This window comes from Gekko japonicus, unplaced genomic scaffold (genome assembly GCF_001447785.1).
Source record: "Gekko japonicus isolate JY-2015 unplaced genomic scaffold, Gekko_japonicus_V1.1 scaffold1012, whole genome shotgun sequence".
Lineage (NCBI taxonomy): Eukaryota > Metazoa > Chordata > Lepidosauria > Squamata > Gekkonidae > Gekko > Gekko japonicus.
In genome coordinates, this window is record NW_015172587.1 from 214,053 (window position 1) to 233,103 (window position 19,051).

At 45.7% G+C, this 19,051-nt stretch overlaps 1 protein-coding gene across 1 annotated transcript; it reads right to left on the reverse strand.

Annotated features, from left to right (window-relative positions):
* Positions 1-245: 245 nt before the first annotated feature.
* Positions 246-18,743, reverse strand: YIPF3 (Yip1 domain family member 3). Its single transcript, XM_015421489.1, has 9 exons — positions 18,585-18,743; positions 11,084-11,284; positions 10,235-10,341; positions 9,329-9,374; positions 6,801-6,893; positions 4,022-4,153; positions 3,268-3,381; positions 1,995-2,118; positions 246-699 (listed from the first exon to the last, which is right to left on the reverse strand). The coding sequence occupies exons 1-9, from the start codon at positions 18,669-18,671 to the stop codon at positions 578-580; spliced, it is 1,026 nt and encodes a 341-aa protein (XP_015276975.1). The 5' UTR covers positions 18,672-18,743; the 3' UTR covers positions 246-577.
* Positions 18,744-19,051: the final 308 nt, after the last annotated feature.

The window sequence follows — 19,051 nt, forward strand, 5'->3', positions numbered from 1 at the left end:
AATGCAGAAAAGTTGTCATAAACTAACAAGAAAGTAATTGGTTGCTGTTCTTTGCCTCCGCAAAAGCTGAATAATGGTCCTACGAAAGGAAAAAAATGTACCTTAGATGAAAGAATTTATACCCACAGCTTTGCTTAGATTTTTAAAACACAGGCGTAGAACAGCACAGAACGATCTGCTTTTCTAGGTTTGTGATCCAGGCTCAATGGAAAAGATTGCTCAGAACTAACATTGATTTAATTTAATTCTTCCATTGCCAAAAGAAGAGTACAAGTACATAGACTAAAAGAGACAAGAGCAAGTACAAAGGGTGTCGGGAGCAAAGTGACTGAGCTATGCAATATCAGCGAAATATGGCATGGGCCAGGAGAATGGTTCTTCCAAGCACAACCGGATCGAAGCTGGATAAAGGTAGCTCCCCTGAAATGTGCTCAAGAGCACACGACCATCATTTCCGAAAGGAGATCCGCAGATAAAACCAAGTCCTGCTTCTGCTACTTTGTCCCTTTTCCCTGGTAACAGCAGCAGAACGTATAACCTATGCAGAGGCAGGGAGAATAGGCCAGAGTCTGTAAGGCTACAAGGCCAGTGCAGCTGTTTTGGCTGTTGTGTTCAGTACAGCAGAGGAAATAGCAGGAATGTCTCTGGCAACTCTCTGAAAGGGAGGGATGTTGGGTCCTTCCAATGTATCCAGGATGCCTGCCAGTGAGAAGAGCAACATGACAAGTTAACCCCAAGCCTGCAGTATACCCACATCAATGTATGTCGTATTCCAACTAGCTGCTTTGATCCATTGCCATCCCAGGACTGATATGTGCTTGTTTTTTATACACATGCATTTTACCCTCTAGGAACAGCAGGTCTGTGTGGGGTAGAAAATTATTTTCCTTAATACTGAACTTGCAGTCTGTTAAAGGAGAGGTGGGCCTCTAGATACAATCGTGAAGATGTCTGGAACTACAGCATGGCTAGGCTGCGAGCCTTGGTTAGCAGATTAAATTAGAACAGTGCTTAAATGAATGGCTATAATGATACAAATCAGTCTTACCCTGTAAAGGATAATGTCCAAGACAAGGGACAGTGCAAGACTTCAGCTGATTCAGACTAAGAATACAAATGTTTGTATCTTTTTTAAGGAGATACAAGACTGTGGGCGAGGACAAAGCGCCAACAGTGACAGATCAAAATATATGAAAGCTGTATTATCCCCTTCCTCTGTATGTGTCAGCAGAATACACAAAAAAGACCAATCTAGGCACATTTCAAATCTTCCCTGAGTGAGGCACCCTCCGGTCCACCCAACATCGACAATGTGACAGCAAGCAAATCATTTCAGACTTCCAACATGCTTGTTATTGTACATTCGTATGAGAAGAGTTAACAATGGGAAAACAGGACTGTTTCCACACATGATGAGCTTCCTATAAGGATATCACTACAATGTGCATGTGAAGAAAGACGAGCCTGTTCATCACGTGATGACATAACACACTTTTTCCTTATAGAGAAGTTAAGCATAAAGGAAAGTCATTATGTTTGAAACTGCTCTAAGATGGGTGGAAGGAATTAGTGTTTAGAACATACTATGAAGCCGGAATAGCGATTTGCTTACAGGAAACAGAACTTGTGGTTTAGAACTCCTGGAAGTGTTCAGAAACCCTTTAGGTAACATTTTCACACCCAGGGGTTTGAAACCACAGCTCCAGCAAGGCAAAACATGGGACAACTTGTATTTCATTGGCAAAGACTCTGGAGACACCTAGTGAAAGAGTTCAGGGGAAGAGATGAACTTCAGCTTTCTAAAATAGCCTGCAGTTTGTCCCAAAACTCCTCTTTGAGGAATGGGAGAGCCTCACAAGCAAATGCACCCACAGGATGGGGGAGGGGGCTGCAGGAACAAGGGGGACATCAAATGAAACAAATAAATAAGACTTTTCCCTCTGCTGGATCCAGCCCATATTTTTCTAGCACCAAAACACATTATTGTCTCTTACCTTCTACAACCTTATGATAAGCAAAGTGCAGATAAAGGAGGAACAGCATGTGCAGGGCAGCAAGAGCTCCACACAGGATAAGTCGTTGAGTGTATCCCACTGTGCGCGATACAAGCACAGCAACCTAGGAAAGACAGTAACTGAGGTCTCTCAAATTCTGGCAACCCCCCCCCCCCCCCGATACAAATGCAGGAGGGTAAGAGAGTTATAGCCGTTCCCATGGCTTGACCTTTTGTTAGAGTATTCCGTGGATGGAAAGGTATACAAATTAAAAAGTTTTTTCATCTTTCACTCCTTCCTTTCAATAACAGGTTTTCACCTGCACCAGGGGATGCAGCCATGAATTTGAGTGTCATTAGAGCATGTTTGGGCATTTAAGTCAGATTTTATGGGTAAAGAACCATGGTGAGGAAGCAGTTATTGCCCACTAGTGACAATGAGGAAATGATGCATGAAATTAGCAGAGGCCTTGCAGAATTTAACACCTGGCACAAAACAAGAGAGTCAGGCGGTTTCATGTCATGTTATTTGGGATGGACACTGAAGACTCTGTTTCAAAAAAGAACATATTTCAGACCCCTGGTTACCCTTGGTCTAAGCAGATCCAGTCGTTAGCTTTAATCACTGGAACATTTTCTCCACCACAACCAGAGGCAACAATTTTTAAAATCAGTGTTCTTTCTATTGATAGTTAAAATAACCACAAAATACATTTTAGTGCTACGTAATCAACACTAATGAACTCTGAATGACAGATGATGTGTGACCCTGAACGAGGTATAAAGGGCCTTCAACAGACTTTTGCATTAGGCTATAATTCTGAAGCAGTCCTGGAAAAAGCTGACGTCATCAAGCCAAGCCGAGTGAATGCCGTCTGGAACACGTCTAAGCCTACAGCTGAACAAAATCCCCGTCGGCTGCAAACGTGTGCGACTTAAAAGATTTATATGTTGTCCTCCTTTACCCCTATGAATCATTGTTAGTCCCGTGTGAATATGTGTAACTGTAAATCGCTCAGAGCCAGCAGCTCTGCAGGATCGAGCGATTAATAAATCAAAAGATATTATTATTATTTTTTTCCTGGTCTGTTCTGTGACTGTGACCATCATTTTTGAGCCACGATGCAACATATTATGCAGATGAGAAGACCTTTAGCTGGAGGGGACGTTCCACTATGCAACCATTTACTGCAAAGTGGAATGGAGATCATCTCACACACACATAAACAACTGGCCATTACACACACCTCTCTGCAATGTCTAAAACAACTTACCATTCGTAGTGTGGAGAGCCCTCCAATGCCCAGCCAGAAGATATAAAAAAGGGAGTGAAAATGGATATTGTAGGTGACAAAGAGGGTGACGCAGTGCCCAAAAAGGCCATAGCCCTGTAAGGGAAGAGACACACAAGGAGAACAGTACAAGAGGTGAGAGAATTCCCAGGCAGAAGTAAATCAGTAAATTCTTCCTGCATATTCTCCCTTAGACAGCACTGGCTTCAGCAGCAGCACAGGCCAATGAGCTAAAGCCGAATGGCAGAACTATGCTTCACTGATGCAACCATTAGAAAACCTTAAGTTACGCGCCAAGCAGCCTTGGCTAACTTATGAACTGAACTACCACATACACTTGTAAAGGTTAATTAATTTCTGCCTGAAAGCTAACTAGTACTGCCTTGTTTCACTGCCAGTATCCAGCGTGAGATAAGAATAAAAGGCCATCAGAGAAAACTCAAGAGAGAGAGAGCGTGAGCAAATATAAACACATGAAGCTGCTATATACTGACTCAGACCACTGATTAATCAAGGCTAGTAGTGTCTATGTTGACTGGAAGTGGCTCTCTGGGGCCTCAGGCAGAGGTCTTTCACATCCTGGTCCTTTGAACTGGAGATACCAGAGACTGAACCTGTATGCAAGGCAGATATCCTACCGTCAAGCCATGACCCCTCCCCTAAGAGAGAGACAATCCTATTCCTACTTTTCAGTCCCTGCCAAAGACTCCCAGTGGGAGAAGAAGCATATTCTTACCAAGAGTGACAACATTTGAACCATGGTGATCTGGGCATTGCATAGGTACGCCAGGAAGTAAATAAAGGAGGAAACTCCTAGCCAGTAACCAAAGCAGGTACCAATTGCTGTACCCATCAGAGTGCCTTCTCTCTGTGGAAGAGCAATAAGAGTGTTAGCCAAGCCCTTTAATAGGACTCCCAAGCAGCACAGACTACCCATGCTCCCACCAAAGGCATTAGCTGCACCTTCAAGACAGAGCTTGTCCTCATCAGCATATGCCCAAGTAAGCTCAGAGCTAAATAAAATCCTGCTTAAGAAAATAGGCCCTGCATATTTATAGCATATATTTATAAGCCTAGATAATAGCTCCTTAAGTTACACTTAAATAATGGGAGGATGTAAAGATTACTATTAGTATGGAAGAATAGGATTGGATCTGGGAAACTGTTAGCTCTAGATTGATTTTGACTGGAAGAAACATTTTTTAAAATACATTTTCATTGGTATCTGACTCTCCACAGATTAGCACTCATCTTTAATTTATTGCAACATAAACAATGGAAGTGTGGTTCATCATTTGCTGATATATTCAGGGGTCTTTTCATAGAAAAAGAGCTGCAGGAGCTCATTAGCATATGGTGTGCTAATGAGCTACTAGGCTATTAGCATATGCCACGCCCCCTGACATCACCGGAAGTGATGTCAGAAGGGGAAGCAAAAGGGGGGGAGGCATCTTCAAAGGCTTCCCCTTCCCTTCCCCAGCTGGCCTGGGGAGGGGGGGAGCGAAGAGAAAAGGGGTTTAAAGTTTAAACCCTTTCTCACTAGAGTTGGGCCACAGAAGGAGGAAAGAGGGAAGGAAAGAGAGAGAGTAGAGAGAAGGAAAGAAGGAAGGAAAGAGGGAAAGAAAGAGAAGGAAAGAAGGAGGGAAACGGGGAAAGGAGGAAAAAGAGAAGAGAAGAAGGTGGTAAAGAAAGAAAGAGAGAAGGGAAGAAGGGGGAAAGAGGAAAAGGAGAGAAAGAAAGGAGGGAATGAAAGAGAGAAGGAAAGGAGAAAAAGAGAGGAAGGAAGGTAGAGAAGGGTTTCCTACCACCCCCCCATCAAGCCCCCGCCACCCCCACCCCCGCTGATCCCTTACTTAATGCTTCAGCAGGGGCCGGGGAAGCCGGCGGCGGGGCTCTCCGGGCCTTCCCCAAGCTGCAGCGCTTCTGCACGGGCCCAGGGGACCCGGCGGTGGGGCTCTCCGGGCCTCCCCCGAGGAGCCACAGCGCTTTCGGCGCGGGGAGCTAGGGGTGGGGCTTGCTGCCGCCACCACTAGCACGGGCTCCTGGGCTGCCGGAGCGGTGCTCTGGCCCCAAAAGACCCCTGGATATATTTCATATCTTTTGCAAGTGTTCTGAAGTATAAATGCTTTGGAGAACTATGGTCCAGTTTGTTAGTGAAATGTGATGTATCAACAAATCTCTTGAACCAAAGACAATACCGCTAGTGTACTTGAAAGACAATGCGGATCCCTCAGATAGGAGCTAGTTTTTAAGTTTGTTCACTACTACCAAGACGGTTATAGCAGCAAAGTGGAGAAAGGCAGAGTCCCTGTCATGATCTGGGCTGTGCCAGCACGGCCTAGCCAGCCCAGGAAGCCTGTGTAGCAGTGGGAGGAGGCTAAGCCTACAAATCCCAGAAGGCCTTGGGGGGGGGGGTTGGAGCCAATCAGAGAGGGAGATTCGGAATGGGACTGTTAGATTCTGTGTGAGGAGACTGTGATCGTCTGATGAGAGAAGGAATCTGAGCTGTTCACTGAGGGGAAAGGGTGTCTTTCGTCTCTCTCTGCGGCCTGATCTCAGTGAGAAGACAGGTTGGTCTGCAAGGAAAGGATCCCTCAGCGTGAGTGTTAGGCAGGCTGTGGGCCTGGAAGTAAAACAGTTAGGAGTAATAGAGAGCTGCGTTAGGTTATGTTTTTTTGTCTTTTCCTCACTGTTACACCTTTTCCAAAGCATCTTTTCTTGTCTTGTTTCTCCCCTGCCCAGTTCTGTAGCAATAAACGTTTTTTTGTGGTTCCAACCATTCTCTGCCTGGGTCAATCACGCCTGTGTATCTTGGCTGTAAAAGGGGCTTGGGAAGGTACCCTGGGCCTACCCAAGAGACCATAAGTCCAGGTGGGTGGCGGTGGAAGGTGGAGACCCCCTGGGGTCATGACAGTCCCCTTTTATAAATGAATGGTTTAATAAAATCTGCTGTACTGCTGTATTGATGGAGCAATTTTCAAAAAAGCTGATAAATTTAATAAACACTGGATTCTATTTATTATGTTCTGGACCGAGAAAAGAAGTAACAGGATTTACCCATTTGCACCCTGACCTGGATAGCCCAGACAAGCCTGATCTTGTCAGATCTCGAAAGTTAAGCAGGGTCAACTCTGGCAAGTACTTGGATGGGAGACCTCCTTGGAATACCAGCAGTCGGGAGGCAGGGGCAGGCTTTACTCAGCCACCTCTCTGAATATCCTCCAAGCCGCCAGTAGGGGATCAGTTATCAGGGGTTGTCATGACTTCCAGGTGCATACATACTCACACGCTCACACACACACACACACATGAAAAATACAAAAAACAAAACAAAACACCACCACCACCCCAACAAAAAACCAAAAAGGATTTACTCATTGACTTTTTATGGTTCACTGTAGATTATTGTGCTTGAGTATGGATTTTTCTTTTGTTTGGATAGTTTTTCTTTGTGCATATGTAATTACAAGCAATAATAAATTGATTTTAAAAAGAAATCAGGTGCCCATACTCACAATGATGGTATCAGATGTCTTCATTCCATGCAGCAAGATAGCCACCAGTGTGAAGACCAGCATGAGGGGACCATAAAGCTCACCAGCTATCTTCTATAAAAGAAGGACGAAACGGCAGTGACTGATCAGTGTTGCAGAAACCAGCTGCACCACACTAATTACAGAGCGTCCAAGCCTTCACTCAAACTCCAGGTCATGTATTTCAAAAGACCTAGCAAAAGAACCTATTATACTACTTTGTAAGAAGCAAGAATTGTCTGTCTCTTTCCAGCAAATGGCTTTGAGGCTCCTCAATGGATGAGAAATGATATATAAAAAGCTGACTGTACACAGTAGATGAGAGGGCTTCATTTCACAAATGTTCATAGAGCTGGAATTTCTTCTTTTTTTTAAATGTAGACCTGGAATTTCTGATTCCCCCGGTCCTCACCTGCCATGCCCAGCACAAGTCAGCAACACTAGCAGTTACATTGACTTTTCTACTAGCACAAACCCATTATGAAATCACTGCAGATCCGCTAGTGGTGCCAAAATGGGCAATCAGGGAAGAGCAAAAGGAAGTGGGGAGGGGAGTGCAGGGCTGTCAAGAGGGAGGCTGCCAACAGTTACAGCCCACTGTACTGATGGACTTTTCTGCAAAGTATGAATGGAGGAAGAGGAGGGAACACTCGTGGCAGGGAGGCTGCTACACACCTTCAGTTTGGTGTAGTGGTTAAGTGGTTAAGTGTGCGGACTCTAATCTGGGAGAACCGGGTTTGATTCCCCACTCCTCCACTTGCACCTGCTGGATGACCTTGGGCAAGCCGTAGCTCTGATAAGAGCTGTTCTTGAAAAAGAGCAGTTCTGTCAAGAGCTCTCTCAGCCCCGCCTACCTCACAGGGTATCTGTTGTGGGGAGGGGAAGGGAAAGGAGTTTGTAAGCCGCTCTGAGACACCTTTGGGTAGTGAAGGGCGGGGTATAAACAACAACAACAACAACAACTCCTCCTCCTCAGTGGAAGCAGCTTTCTGCCCAAGTGATTCACCATCAGGAAAGCATCAGTGTGCACCCATGATGAGATGTAGACAGGACATCACCTCTGTATTATAGTTTTATATACAAATGAAAATGATGCAGAGCATAAGCCTGCAAGCCAGCCTATTTGGGGTTTAGACTTTTCCTATTCTTAGGATATGTGACAGAAACCCTAAAACTTTCCTAAGGTTCAAGAGTGCCACCTAGAGCATCTGGGATCTTGGACACCTGGGGTTACATTACAACAGGGGTTCCTAACCTTTCTGAACCCATGGGCACCTTTGGAATTCTGACACAGAATGGTGGCCCAACCACAACATGGCTACTGCAGGAGACGGAGACACAAAAACAGGAATCTGACGCACCATGGGAAAAGAGAGTAATTTTAAAAATACACTGGGAAAGAGGAGTAAGAGAGAATAAAACCAACACTGTAGTGGCAGCTGCCACTGAAACAATGTTATTTTAATTTGCCCAGCCAATGGGCTCTCCAGTGGCCAATCAGAAGCCCTGCTGGCCAAATGTTCAACCTGGCTTCACCAACTTTCTAAAAACACTTGGTGGGCAACAGGAAAGGTGTTGGTGGATACCATGGCACCCACAAGCACTATGTTGGAAACCCCGGGAATAGAATTACTCACTGATTTCCATTCCATATTGGACAATCCTGCCAGACTTAATCCTTTTTGGATGAAGGACAATCCAGTCTGGGCCAGACCACCTATTTGTCATGGAAATTCAGAGCAATTACCAGATGTTTGATGAAGGTGGAACTGTATTTTACACGGCTCTGACATCAGGGATGGGGTATTGCATGCTATTTACAGCATCAGCTTGTCACTCTTAGAAAGGAGAATGGTTTAGGTCCACTTCCACTGACCATAAATATCTGGACATCTGTGGGATTTTCTCTTGTTTTCAGTTTTCAGGGGAAACAACAGTCCCCAGGAAGTTGGGAAGAGCTTAAGGACTTCTCTGACTTCTTGCTGGTGTTAGGAACACTGCACACACTCTGAGAAACCTGCTACAGCTTAGGTAATGTTTAGCTTAGTTCAAGTGCACTGCTTTTTTATTTGGCCACCTCTGTACTGTGTTCTCGGTGCCTTTCCCCTGTATTTCATTCTTGCCTTTTGTCCACCACCTTTTGAATCCACCCAACCCTTTCCTTTTCCCTTTTTACTTCACTTGGTACAATTTACTTATCTGGGATATTCCTCTGAATCTCTTCCCCATGTGCTAGACTGCAAAGGTGCTACATAGTTGGTTGTAAGGTATTTTCTAGGGGTTCTATCCTGTCTCTTCGTTAATTACTCCAGTACTCTGCTAGAACAATACCTGCTCAGTGGGTCAGTCTAGATGTTCTCAGGAGGTCCTGAGTGGTGGCAGTCACTTTCCAGGGAATCCTTGGTCTAAGGGAGATTCCTAGCAAAGAAGACACCATTCCCCCTTCCTTCCTACCATAACAGGATACACCAACTCTGACATAATATTAAACCCAAGATTCAGCAGCTTACCTGGGGAAAATTAATCATCTTCATAGGAATCATGGACTCCAGCAACCTGAATAAGAACAAGGCATACAGGTGAGTGTTAATGGCTCCAAGTAAAGAAGTCAGACTTCAGAGATACTCATTCATTTTGAAATAGTCTGCAGATCCGCCAGGCTAAGAGACAGACAGGATTTGAGGTAAGAAAGTACATAAGTAAACAAAACTTACCTTCTGCCAGACCTGATGCTACAAGGATCTTAGCACCACATTTCTATTCTGTAACTAATCCACAGCCACACTAAGCTGGAAATAATGCCTTGAAGGGAAGAAGGGCACATGCCCTGATCCTTATCTTGTTTACTCCATGGGGGTAAAGGCTCAAGTGAAGTAAAATTCCTTGTTTGTTTGCTGTTCATGCAGTTGTCATACAGGGGTCAGAAAGGGCCTAACAGCAATGACCAGCAATTTGTGTCTTGGGATCATCAGTACTGGGTATGATAGATTTGATTTGTAGTTGTCAGACAGGACAGACAATGCTAAGGAATCTGCTCAACCAATAGCAGCACCCGGAGTTCCACTTGCAACAGCATCAAAAGAATTAAAATCAAATGACACCATCAGCTTGAGCACTGAAAGCACAGCTAAAATCCTTTTTCGCTTCCCCAAAACTACCTCCCAAAAGGCCAGCAAACAGCCAGAAGAGTCGTGTGGTATTTTTCTCACAAAGACTACTTAAAGGCAGCTTATTATTTTTAGTAACAGAAAAATGCCTGATGGCAGGTGATGGCATTCTGGAGTGGGCTGCACCTCTGCTATTAAGAGAGCTTCACTTATAAAGGGCAATCTTATGTAATCCTCTGGTAGATCAGTTGCAAATGAGGTGGGAGGAGCAACTGTTTGCATCTGCTAGCACCCGCCAAGTTTCTTTACCTGTTCCGAACTTGCATCGGCTCAACATCAAAGTAGGGCCTGAGAATATCAATGTTAGCATACAGATTGAAGGCCTTCGAGGCTTGTCTCTTTCCAGCCTGCCACATCTAGGAGAGAGAAAAACAGAAACACATCCAATGGAAAGCTTCTTTCTTAATTCTACAGAGTGCTGAATAACTGAATTGCCGTAAAGGGCTGATTACTGGATCCACAAAGATCAACAAAGCAGGGTAGACCATGTCCCTTCCCCCAGCCCACCCATCACTGATATTTGCAGTCATAGGCAGGAAAGTTATGTTGTTACAAAAATCCAGACACAGCCAGGAATTGGCAACAGACTTCACTATCTCTGCAAGTACACTGCTCCTGGCAGTGCGAAGGGCAGTGTCCGATTGCTAATCTCTTGAGGCAGAAATGCTGAAGGGGCCTATTTGCAGAACATGCACCCAGAGGAGGATGCTCCAGCTCATGACTCTCTGATTCAAAAGAGACTAATTTTGATAGCAGGGACTAATTTTACTTCTGGTGACCCCCAACCATAAAATTATTTTCATTGCTATCATAAGACCATTGAAAATTTGTATTTTCTGATGGTCTTAGGCAACTCCTGTAAAAGGGTCGTTCAACCCCCAGGTTGAGAACCGCTGGACTAGATGATCCTGGAGGTCCCTTCCAACTCTATGATTCTATGAAGGCCAACAGGTAGGATACTAAGAATCAAGAAGCACTAGGATATAATCCTCAAAGCATTATACTTAGACTGAAGACACAGAAACCAGCTCTCTGCTGGTTAGAATTCGAACAGTCATATCGGAAGAACTAAAAGAAGCCAAGCAGAGCTCCAATTACCTGATCTGCAACTTGCCGACCCAACTGTCCCTTAAAACCCTTCATCCCCAAGAATTCTCCATCTTCCTCATCTGCAGCAGCTGCCTCTGCATCCACCTCTTCCTCTTCCTTCATGCGTTGATGCATTTCACCCATGTCTTCAAAACTGGAACCAGATGTGTCATCCATGTTTTCCATATCAATCACAGCAGAGCCCCCACCCTGAACAACAGAAAAAACCCAGACAGTTCAAGACGGATTGCATCTCTAGCTAAGGTGCAGTGAGGGCATTCATAACAGCAAGAGCAGAGGTGTCGAATTCATTTGTTATGACGGCAAAGATCTGACATAAATATCACTTTGTTGGGCCAGTCTATGTGTGCTATAAAATGTAATGCCAGGTACTGGCGGTATAACCTTTATAAAGGACACAGGCATACCCAATTATTTTTTACTCAGAAACAAACATGCTCAAAACATTAACACTCTTACAGTATTTCCTTACAGATCTCCCTGATGCCCACCCTCCCACTTCCACCACCCATTACTCATTAGCCCTGGGACAGTATATAGGGACTTAATGCACAGACTCTGTCATCTGGCAATAAAGGTAATGACCAGTTGCTTGCAGGCCAGATAAGAGCCCTCGGTGGGCCAGTTCCACCCCATGGGCCATATGTTTGACGTCCCTGAGCTGGAGGGAAAACAGAAATGAGCTCCTCTTACCAGATCCCGCCAAATGGAAACAGACACAAAAGGTAATTGGCACAAGCTAAACTAAGTACCATTTCTAAATTTCATCCTCAATTATTTATGCAGGTGAGATTCACTACTCTGCATATCAATAGGCTTTGATGTGAAACAGTAAGAGGAAACCATATCTGTTCCCATTCATTTTCCCAGGTGTTCCCATTTCTTCAAAACTTATTAAATGGCCCAAGAGAAAGCTGGCACTGAATTTTGCTCTCTTTGTAACCCACAGATGTAATAATTAAGCATAGAATGACCAGGAGCTCCAGACTAAGACTTCAAGCAGCTCTGACAAAATATACCGGTCATAACATAAAATAAAACTCAGGAGACTCTGTTAGAAGTCACCAAAACAGATCTGTGTTTCTGGGAAAACAGCACAATAGATCACACCAGGGCTGGAGATATTAAGGCATTCACCCTAAAGAAGTAGAACAAACAGGAACTGTGCTCCCATTTGCCACTGTTCTGCGGCATATTGACTGCCCTTTGTAGAACCGCTCCACTACTCTTAATGTAACAATGACAGACAATGTGGTAGGGAAGTTCTCAAAAGTTGAACAGCAGCAGCTTGTTATACTGTGAAAGATAATCATCACTAGCATACTCACACAAGTCACTATGCCTTTTGAACTCATTAACTTGTCAAACCAGTCACTTCTCAGCTGTCCTCAAATAGGAAGATATATTGGAAAGAGTACATCTCATGAAGTGTATTCTCAACAGACAGGAAATTCATTTACTTTTTCAGTTCCCTTGGGTTTAAAGGGGGGCACTAACAAGGCTATACTCCTATTTTTACAGCAATTGCTGCCGCCTATTCATTTTAGGAGCTCACAGAAGCATACACAGAGATTACCTTATTTTCTTCTCACAGTTACCCTACAAGGGAAGTGATGTTGAGAGACAGCAACTGACCAACAAGGTCATTTGCATGGCTAAGTGGGCTTCAGAGCCAAGCCTCCTCAGCTGCAGTCTGACACTCTGTGTGAGAGTGTGCATGGCAGAACTAGATTAAGGAGAGAACCCAGTTCAAGTACCCATTCTGTCATGAAGCTCACTGGTGATCATGGGCCAATAATGATCTCTCAACAACATACACCCGGCAGCATTGTTAAGATCAAATGGGAAGATGAAACCTGAGATTTTTAGAGGAAGAATGAGGTATGAAAAGTCTAACAAATAATATTAAGCATCTGAAGTATTTTATTGATTAAAAGAATGATTAGACTGAGGTAGTGTACACAAAACAAACACAAAGCTGTTAATCATCATCAACAACACAAAGTCAAAGATCCAGTTTTTAAATTATCTCAATGGCTATTTGGTTGAGGCAGCACTTTAAAAGGGGGGGGGAGGTATCAGTTCCCAGATTTTCAAAGGCTGTTAGTCAAATGCTGCTCTATACAGAACCTCCCCGTTGGTTTGCTTTCACCCATTTGTATTCATATTTCTTTTAAGAACATAAGAGCAGCACCGCTGGAACAGAGCAGTGGTCCATCTAGTCCAGCATCCTGTCTCACACAGGGGCCAAGTAGTTTTCCTGGAGGTCCAACAACACGCCATAGGGCTGAGGTCTTGCCTTGGTGTTGCCTTCTGGTACTGGGATTCCTAACCCTAACCCTTTTAGTCACCATGGCTAGTACACTGGTAGACCTATCCTCCATTAATCTAACACTCTTTTAAAGACTTTGATGCCTGCGGCTATCACCACATACTCTGGCAGCAAATTCCGCATTTTAATCTCTCACTGTTTAAAGAAGTATTTCCTGAATCTATTGTCCATCAACTTAATAGGATATCCTAGTATTTTGAGAGGAGAAAAAGTTCTCTCTGTTCACTCTCTATATCCTGTGCATAATTTTATAAAACTCCATCATCCCCCCCCCCGGTGTATGAAGTGCCATCAAGTTGCTTCTGAATTATGGTGACCCTATGAATTAATGCCCTCCAAAATGTCCTATCATAAACAGCCTTGCTCAGGTCTTGCAAACTGAGGGCTGTAGCTGCCTTGACTCAGTCAATCCATCTAATCCTGGCTCTTCCACTTTTCCTGCTGCCTTCAACTTTTTCTAACATTGGCTGTGGTCACACGGAGCATTAGCTACGCTACAGAGACAGAAGATAGGCGGATTTTCCGGGCGCGATCAAACCACAACATCTGGGAAGCGTAGAGCTCCCGAGGCTAACCCGAGGCTTCCCGCCAAAGATGCGCCGTAAAAAACTAGTACTTCCAAGGTACTAGTTTCCGGAAACCACGGGGCAAGGGCGGGCGTCTGATCACATTTCCGGTGGTAGCTCGTGGCATCCAGCGCCTGCCCATGTCTCATTGCGAAAAGGTTTATCATAAACAGCCTTGCCGGGATGCGAACAAGCACCCAACGGCGCATGCGCACACTTCGGTTAAAAAAAACAACACAACCCCCGCTGCGCCGCTTCTTTGCCGCGCTGCAGGATTGACGTATGATCAACCCCTCCCCCCGAACCACGAGATGTCGGCGGGACGTTTGATCCGGCAGCCGCGCAGTAGTTCGCTCCGGGGCAAATAGCCACGCTCCCCCCCCCGCGATATCCGGCCCATGTGACCGGGGTCCCTATTGACTTTTCCAGTTAGTCTTGTCTTCTATTTATGTGACCAAAGTATGATAACCTAACTTAGTCATTTTAGTTTCTTTGGAGAGTTTAGGCTTGCTAGAACCCATTAATTTATCTTGTTTGGTGGTCCACAATATCTGCAAAACTCTCCTCCAACATCACATTTCAAATGAATCAACTTTCTTCCTGTCAGCTTCGTTTATTGTCCAGCTTTCAACTCATATGTAGTAACAGGGAATTGTCTTGATCTTGGTCACCAGTGACACATCTTTACACGTAAGGATATTTTAGCTCCTTCATGGCTGCCCTCTCCAATCTCAGGCTCCTTCTGATTTTTTGGTTGAAGTCCCCCCTTTTAGTTGATGATGTATAATTCCTCAGTAAGTCGTTACTTTTGTCTTCTTGATGTTCAGCTGTAATTTGCTTTGGCACTCTCCCAATTAGCTCCTCCCAGGTTTTCAGTCCTTCACCATCATGGACTAGGAGGCAGGGGGGAGGAGAGGCTCTATTGATTTGGGAGACTTACTCCTTCAGGGCACTCCCGCCACCAAGGATCACCAGCATACAGTGCACTGGCCTGGTGTGGGAGGCCAGGGAGAGTTTGGCTATTTGGAGAGTTTGGAGAGTGGGAGGCCAGGGAGAGTTTGGCTATGCACCGGCCAATACCCTACGGTCTCTGGTGGAGGCCATGTCTAGCTGGGCATTGGAGCACCCTAGGCTGATGGTCTTGGGTTGTCCATGCTGATGATGTGGCCTCCACGCAGGTGGCGGACCTAGTGCCGTCCACGGTGACACTGGGACTCTCCCAATATGTAATTCCCACTCACTGGGCGAGGCACAGATTGGATTTAATCTTTGTGGATGGAGTTACGGTGGACAGGATCACTGCCACAGGGGTGCCATGGTTGGACCACTATGCCTTGAAGGCCTGTGTGAATGTTCCACCCCAACCTGGTTTGGGTGGCAAGCATATTTTAGCTCACCTGCTGAGCCAAATGGAGCCTATGAGGCTGCAGGTAGCCCTGCGGGATCCTATGTTCCTTGGCGGCTCATTGGATGAGCTTGTGGAGGACTGGCACAGCCAACTCTCCACAGCCATCAATAAGATCACTCCCCGATGCCCTCTGTGCCCCCGTATCAGGCTGGCTCCATGGTTTACTCCTGTGCTGCGTCTGATGAAGCAGAAGCTAAGACGGCTAGAGAGACAGTGGTAGTGTGCCTGCAGCAAAGTGACAAGAACATTCTATAGGTCGTTTATGAGGACCTATGAGATGGCAATCAAGGCTGCAAAGAGAGTATTATGTGGCCACGATTGCGTCTGCAAGCTCATGCCTGGCCCAACTGTTTAGAACGATTCGGTCCTTGACTACTCTGCCTCAGACCATACCAAATGTTAGGGAATTGGACATTGACTGTGAGGCTTTTGTGAGCTTTTTCACAGATAAAGTCCTGTCGCTCCGCCGCAACCTCCCCACCACAGTTGAGACAGTGAGTGAACTTGAGGCTCCATGCATGTCTTCTAATCTGGTTATGGATTGGTTCAATCAGCTCAGCCTAGAGGAAGTGACAGAATATTCATAACTGTATGCCCTACCACCCGCAGCCTTGACCCGTGCCCATTATGGCTGATTAAAGCTAGCCATGATGAGTTGCAACGTTCCCTACGGGAGATTGTCAATTATTCCCTTTCTGAAGGAACATTCCCAAGGGCTCTTAAGGAAGTGGTAGTCTGCCCACTCTTAAAGACACCATCCTTGAACCCGGCAGAATTGGAAAATCACTGGCCAGTTTTCAACTTGCCCTACTTGTCCCGGTTAGATTGGCTTGTACCCTAAGGTCACCCAGCCGGCTGGCCCATTGGGGCAGGGGGAAGCCTCTATTCTCCGGCATCAAGCCTTCGAAGAGGCTAACCCTCAAAAGCCCCCTGGCCTGGAACCCTTCACAAGGGCTCCGTGGGGGGGCCACTTGAGGGTGTGCTAGTCGCCTCCTCGAACATCGAGGAGAGTGCCCGCCATCGCCGATCCACCCACCAGAAGTTGTCATCTGCATATCTCAAAAGGTTAATGTTCCTTCTACCAATTTCCAGTCCACCTTTATCTAATTGTAATCCAACTTTTATGATCATTACGCATATAAATTGAACAGACAGACACACAAAACATCTTTGTATAACATCTTTGCTAACCATAGCCTCCTGGCCAGAGTATAGGTTGCATCAAAACCTCCGCACCAGAGTACAAGTTGCGCACCAAAACAATCAGATGATGTGGCACACCCATTTCATTAAAAACCATTCACAGATTTTCATGATCCACTAAATCAAAAGCTTTGCTGTAATCTATGAAACAAAAGCTAGCTGATTTTCTTCTGAAATTCTCTCATATGTTCCAGGAACCAAGGTAAATTTGCAATATGATCTCAAATGCCTCTTCCTTTTCTGAATACAGCTTGAACATCAGGTATTTCTCCTTCCATATATGGTAATGGTCTTTGTTATAAGATTTTGAGCATCACTTTACTCATGTGAGAAATTAATGCAATGGTCTGATAGCTGCTGCAGTCTTTGACATCTCCTTGTTTGGAATTAGAAAGTAGATTGAGCATTTCCTGTCTGTGGGTCACTGTTTTGTTTTCCATATTTGTTGGCATATTCTTGTTAAGATTTTGATGGACTCTGTTTCTGTGGCTTGAAATAGCTCTATTGATATCCCATCTCCTTCTGGTGATCTGTTTCTCCCAATTGCTTTGAGTGTAGCTTTCCCACTATTTTCTAAAAATGAAGGTGGTTCTTCAAAAGATTCTTCTTGAAAGGAATTTGTCATCCTTTCATCTCGTCTGCATAGTTCTTCAGTATATGGTTCCCATCTTTTCTTTATTTTGTCCTTCCATGGATTGTGGAAACTCTGTAGACTGACAGTGCCATCCTAAGCAAAGTTATGCCCTACTAAATCCATTGAAATTAATGGGTTTAGATAGGTGTCACTGTGCTTGGGATTGCACTGCAAATCATCATACTGGTGGCACTGGGGAGAGCACCTTTTACTTCGGAACCATAAAATGAAACAGCTACCTGAACCCTATAAAACTCAACAATAAGTCTTAAAAAAAAAGAAGACTTAGGAACCACTGTCAAAATACAGTTGCCAGAGACAGCTGGACTAGGATCTGGAAGATACAGGCTGGAATTCCCACAGCCATGGAAGCTTGCAGGTTGACCTTGGGCCAACTGCACATTTTCAGCCTAAGCTACCTCACCAGGGTTGTTGTGAAGATAAAATGGAAAGGTGGAGAGAGGTGTAAGCCACTTTGGGTCCTGACTGCAACCCCCAGAATTAGAGAAAGCAGTTTTACAGCACAATCCTACAAAGAATAATGCATAGGACTGCACTCTTAGATATGTGAATAGATACACTACAGGATAGAACACAGTTGTCCACAGCAAGATGCTGGATGTGCTGAGGAGGTAATGGAAGCAATTGCAGGAGGGTATGTTGGGCAAGAAGCAGCTACTTGAAGCTCTCTTCTAAAACTATCATTTCAAATAGAACCCTGTGAAATGGATTTCTGGAGCATTCATACAATTGGCAGACTCCATCTTCTGGGGGTCAGAGTCTAGAGTGGGCACACCCTCCAATAACTCCTTTCTGCTGGCAGTGCCCTGCCCTCCCCTCCCCTGAGGTTTACAGAGGCTGTTCTGCCAACCGGCCAGGCTGCTGCCAGCCTCCTCCTCCTCCAGCCTGTCCTTCTGCCAGGTTCTGAGGCCACTGCTGGCCCATCTCCAGTTATGGTCTCACTCTTGTTCCTTTCTCTACAGATTCTGGTCAGACTGCCCGATTCTCCAACCCAGTTGCCCAGATGTGGTTCCACTCTCCTATGAACACGTGCAAACCTTTCTGAACATACATTGAGAGCCACGGAGTTAATGGGGCTCGCTCTCCAGTAACCCTGAACAACATCTCCGTTTTAACAATACTGCTCATGCTCCGGAGCAGAAGACGGCGAAACATCTTCTCTGACCCCTTCGAGGAAGGCGCGTGCCTTGATAATGCCTGACCCCCGGGCCAGTGATTTCGAGCACGGTGCCAGCGGTACCAGTTACTCTGGACTAAATAAGCACCCTCGAAGAGAAGAACAGCAGAACCAGGGAGCAACTCCGCGCGTCCCCTCCCCCCCTTACCTGCATGTTGTCCTCGAAGGCTCCCCACTCCGCCGCAGCCCCACCCCGCGGCCCTCCAGCTCCAGCAGCGGTCCCGGGGCCGGACATCTTCCCACCAGCCGCTCAGGGGGAGCAAACGTGCCCCCCCCCCGCGACAACGGCAGCCGCAAACTCGGGCCCGATAAAGGGAGAAAGACCCGGATGTACACAACAGCTGACGACGACGTGGAGGCTCAGTAGCTCTCGCGATATTGTATGGCGGCCGGTCTGACAACGGGCTCGCGCTTGCTTGGTGTGAGGAAAGCTAACCTGGGAGGGACATCATGAACCAGAGCCCGCGCGCGCCCCCCCCCCCCCGGCAAAGTTTACACGGAACATGAAGGTTAGCAATGAGCAACGTAATTTCTGACGTATAAGAGCGTATCTACGCTTGGACGGCGTATATCACATGTTGTACGGGACCCCGCCCCCTTCCTGACGGCTGAAGA

Bases quoted from the DNA above. Each gene is read 5' to 3' on its own strand.
- YIPF3 (XM_015421489.1), bottom strand. From the start codon at position 18,671: ATGTCCGGCCCCGGGACCGCTGCTGGAGCTGGAGGGCCGCGGGGTGGG. The intron at 6,894-9,328 runs GTAAGCTGCTGA...CTTCTTTTATAG, and splicing joins AGATGATTAATTTTCCCCAG to AAGATAGCTGGTGAGCTTTA. The intron at 4,154-6,800 runs GTGAGTATGGGC...GCTCTTCCACAG, and splicing joins AGACATCTGATACCATCATT to AGAGAAGGCACTCTGATGGG.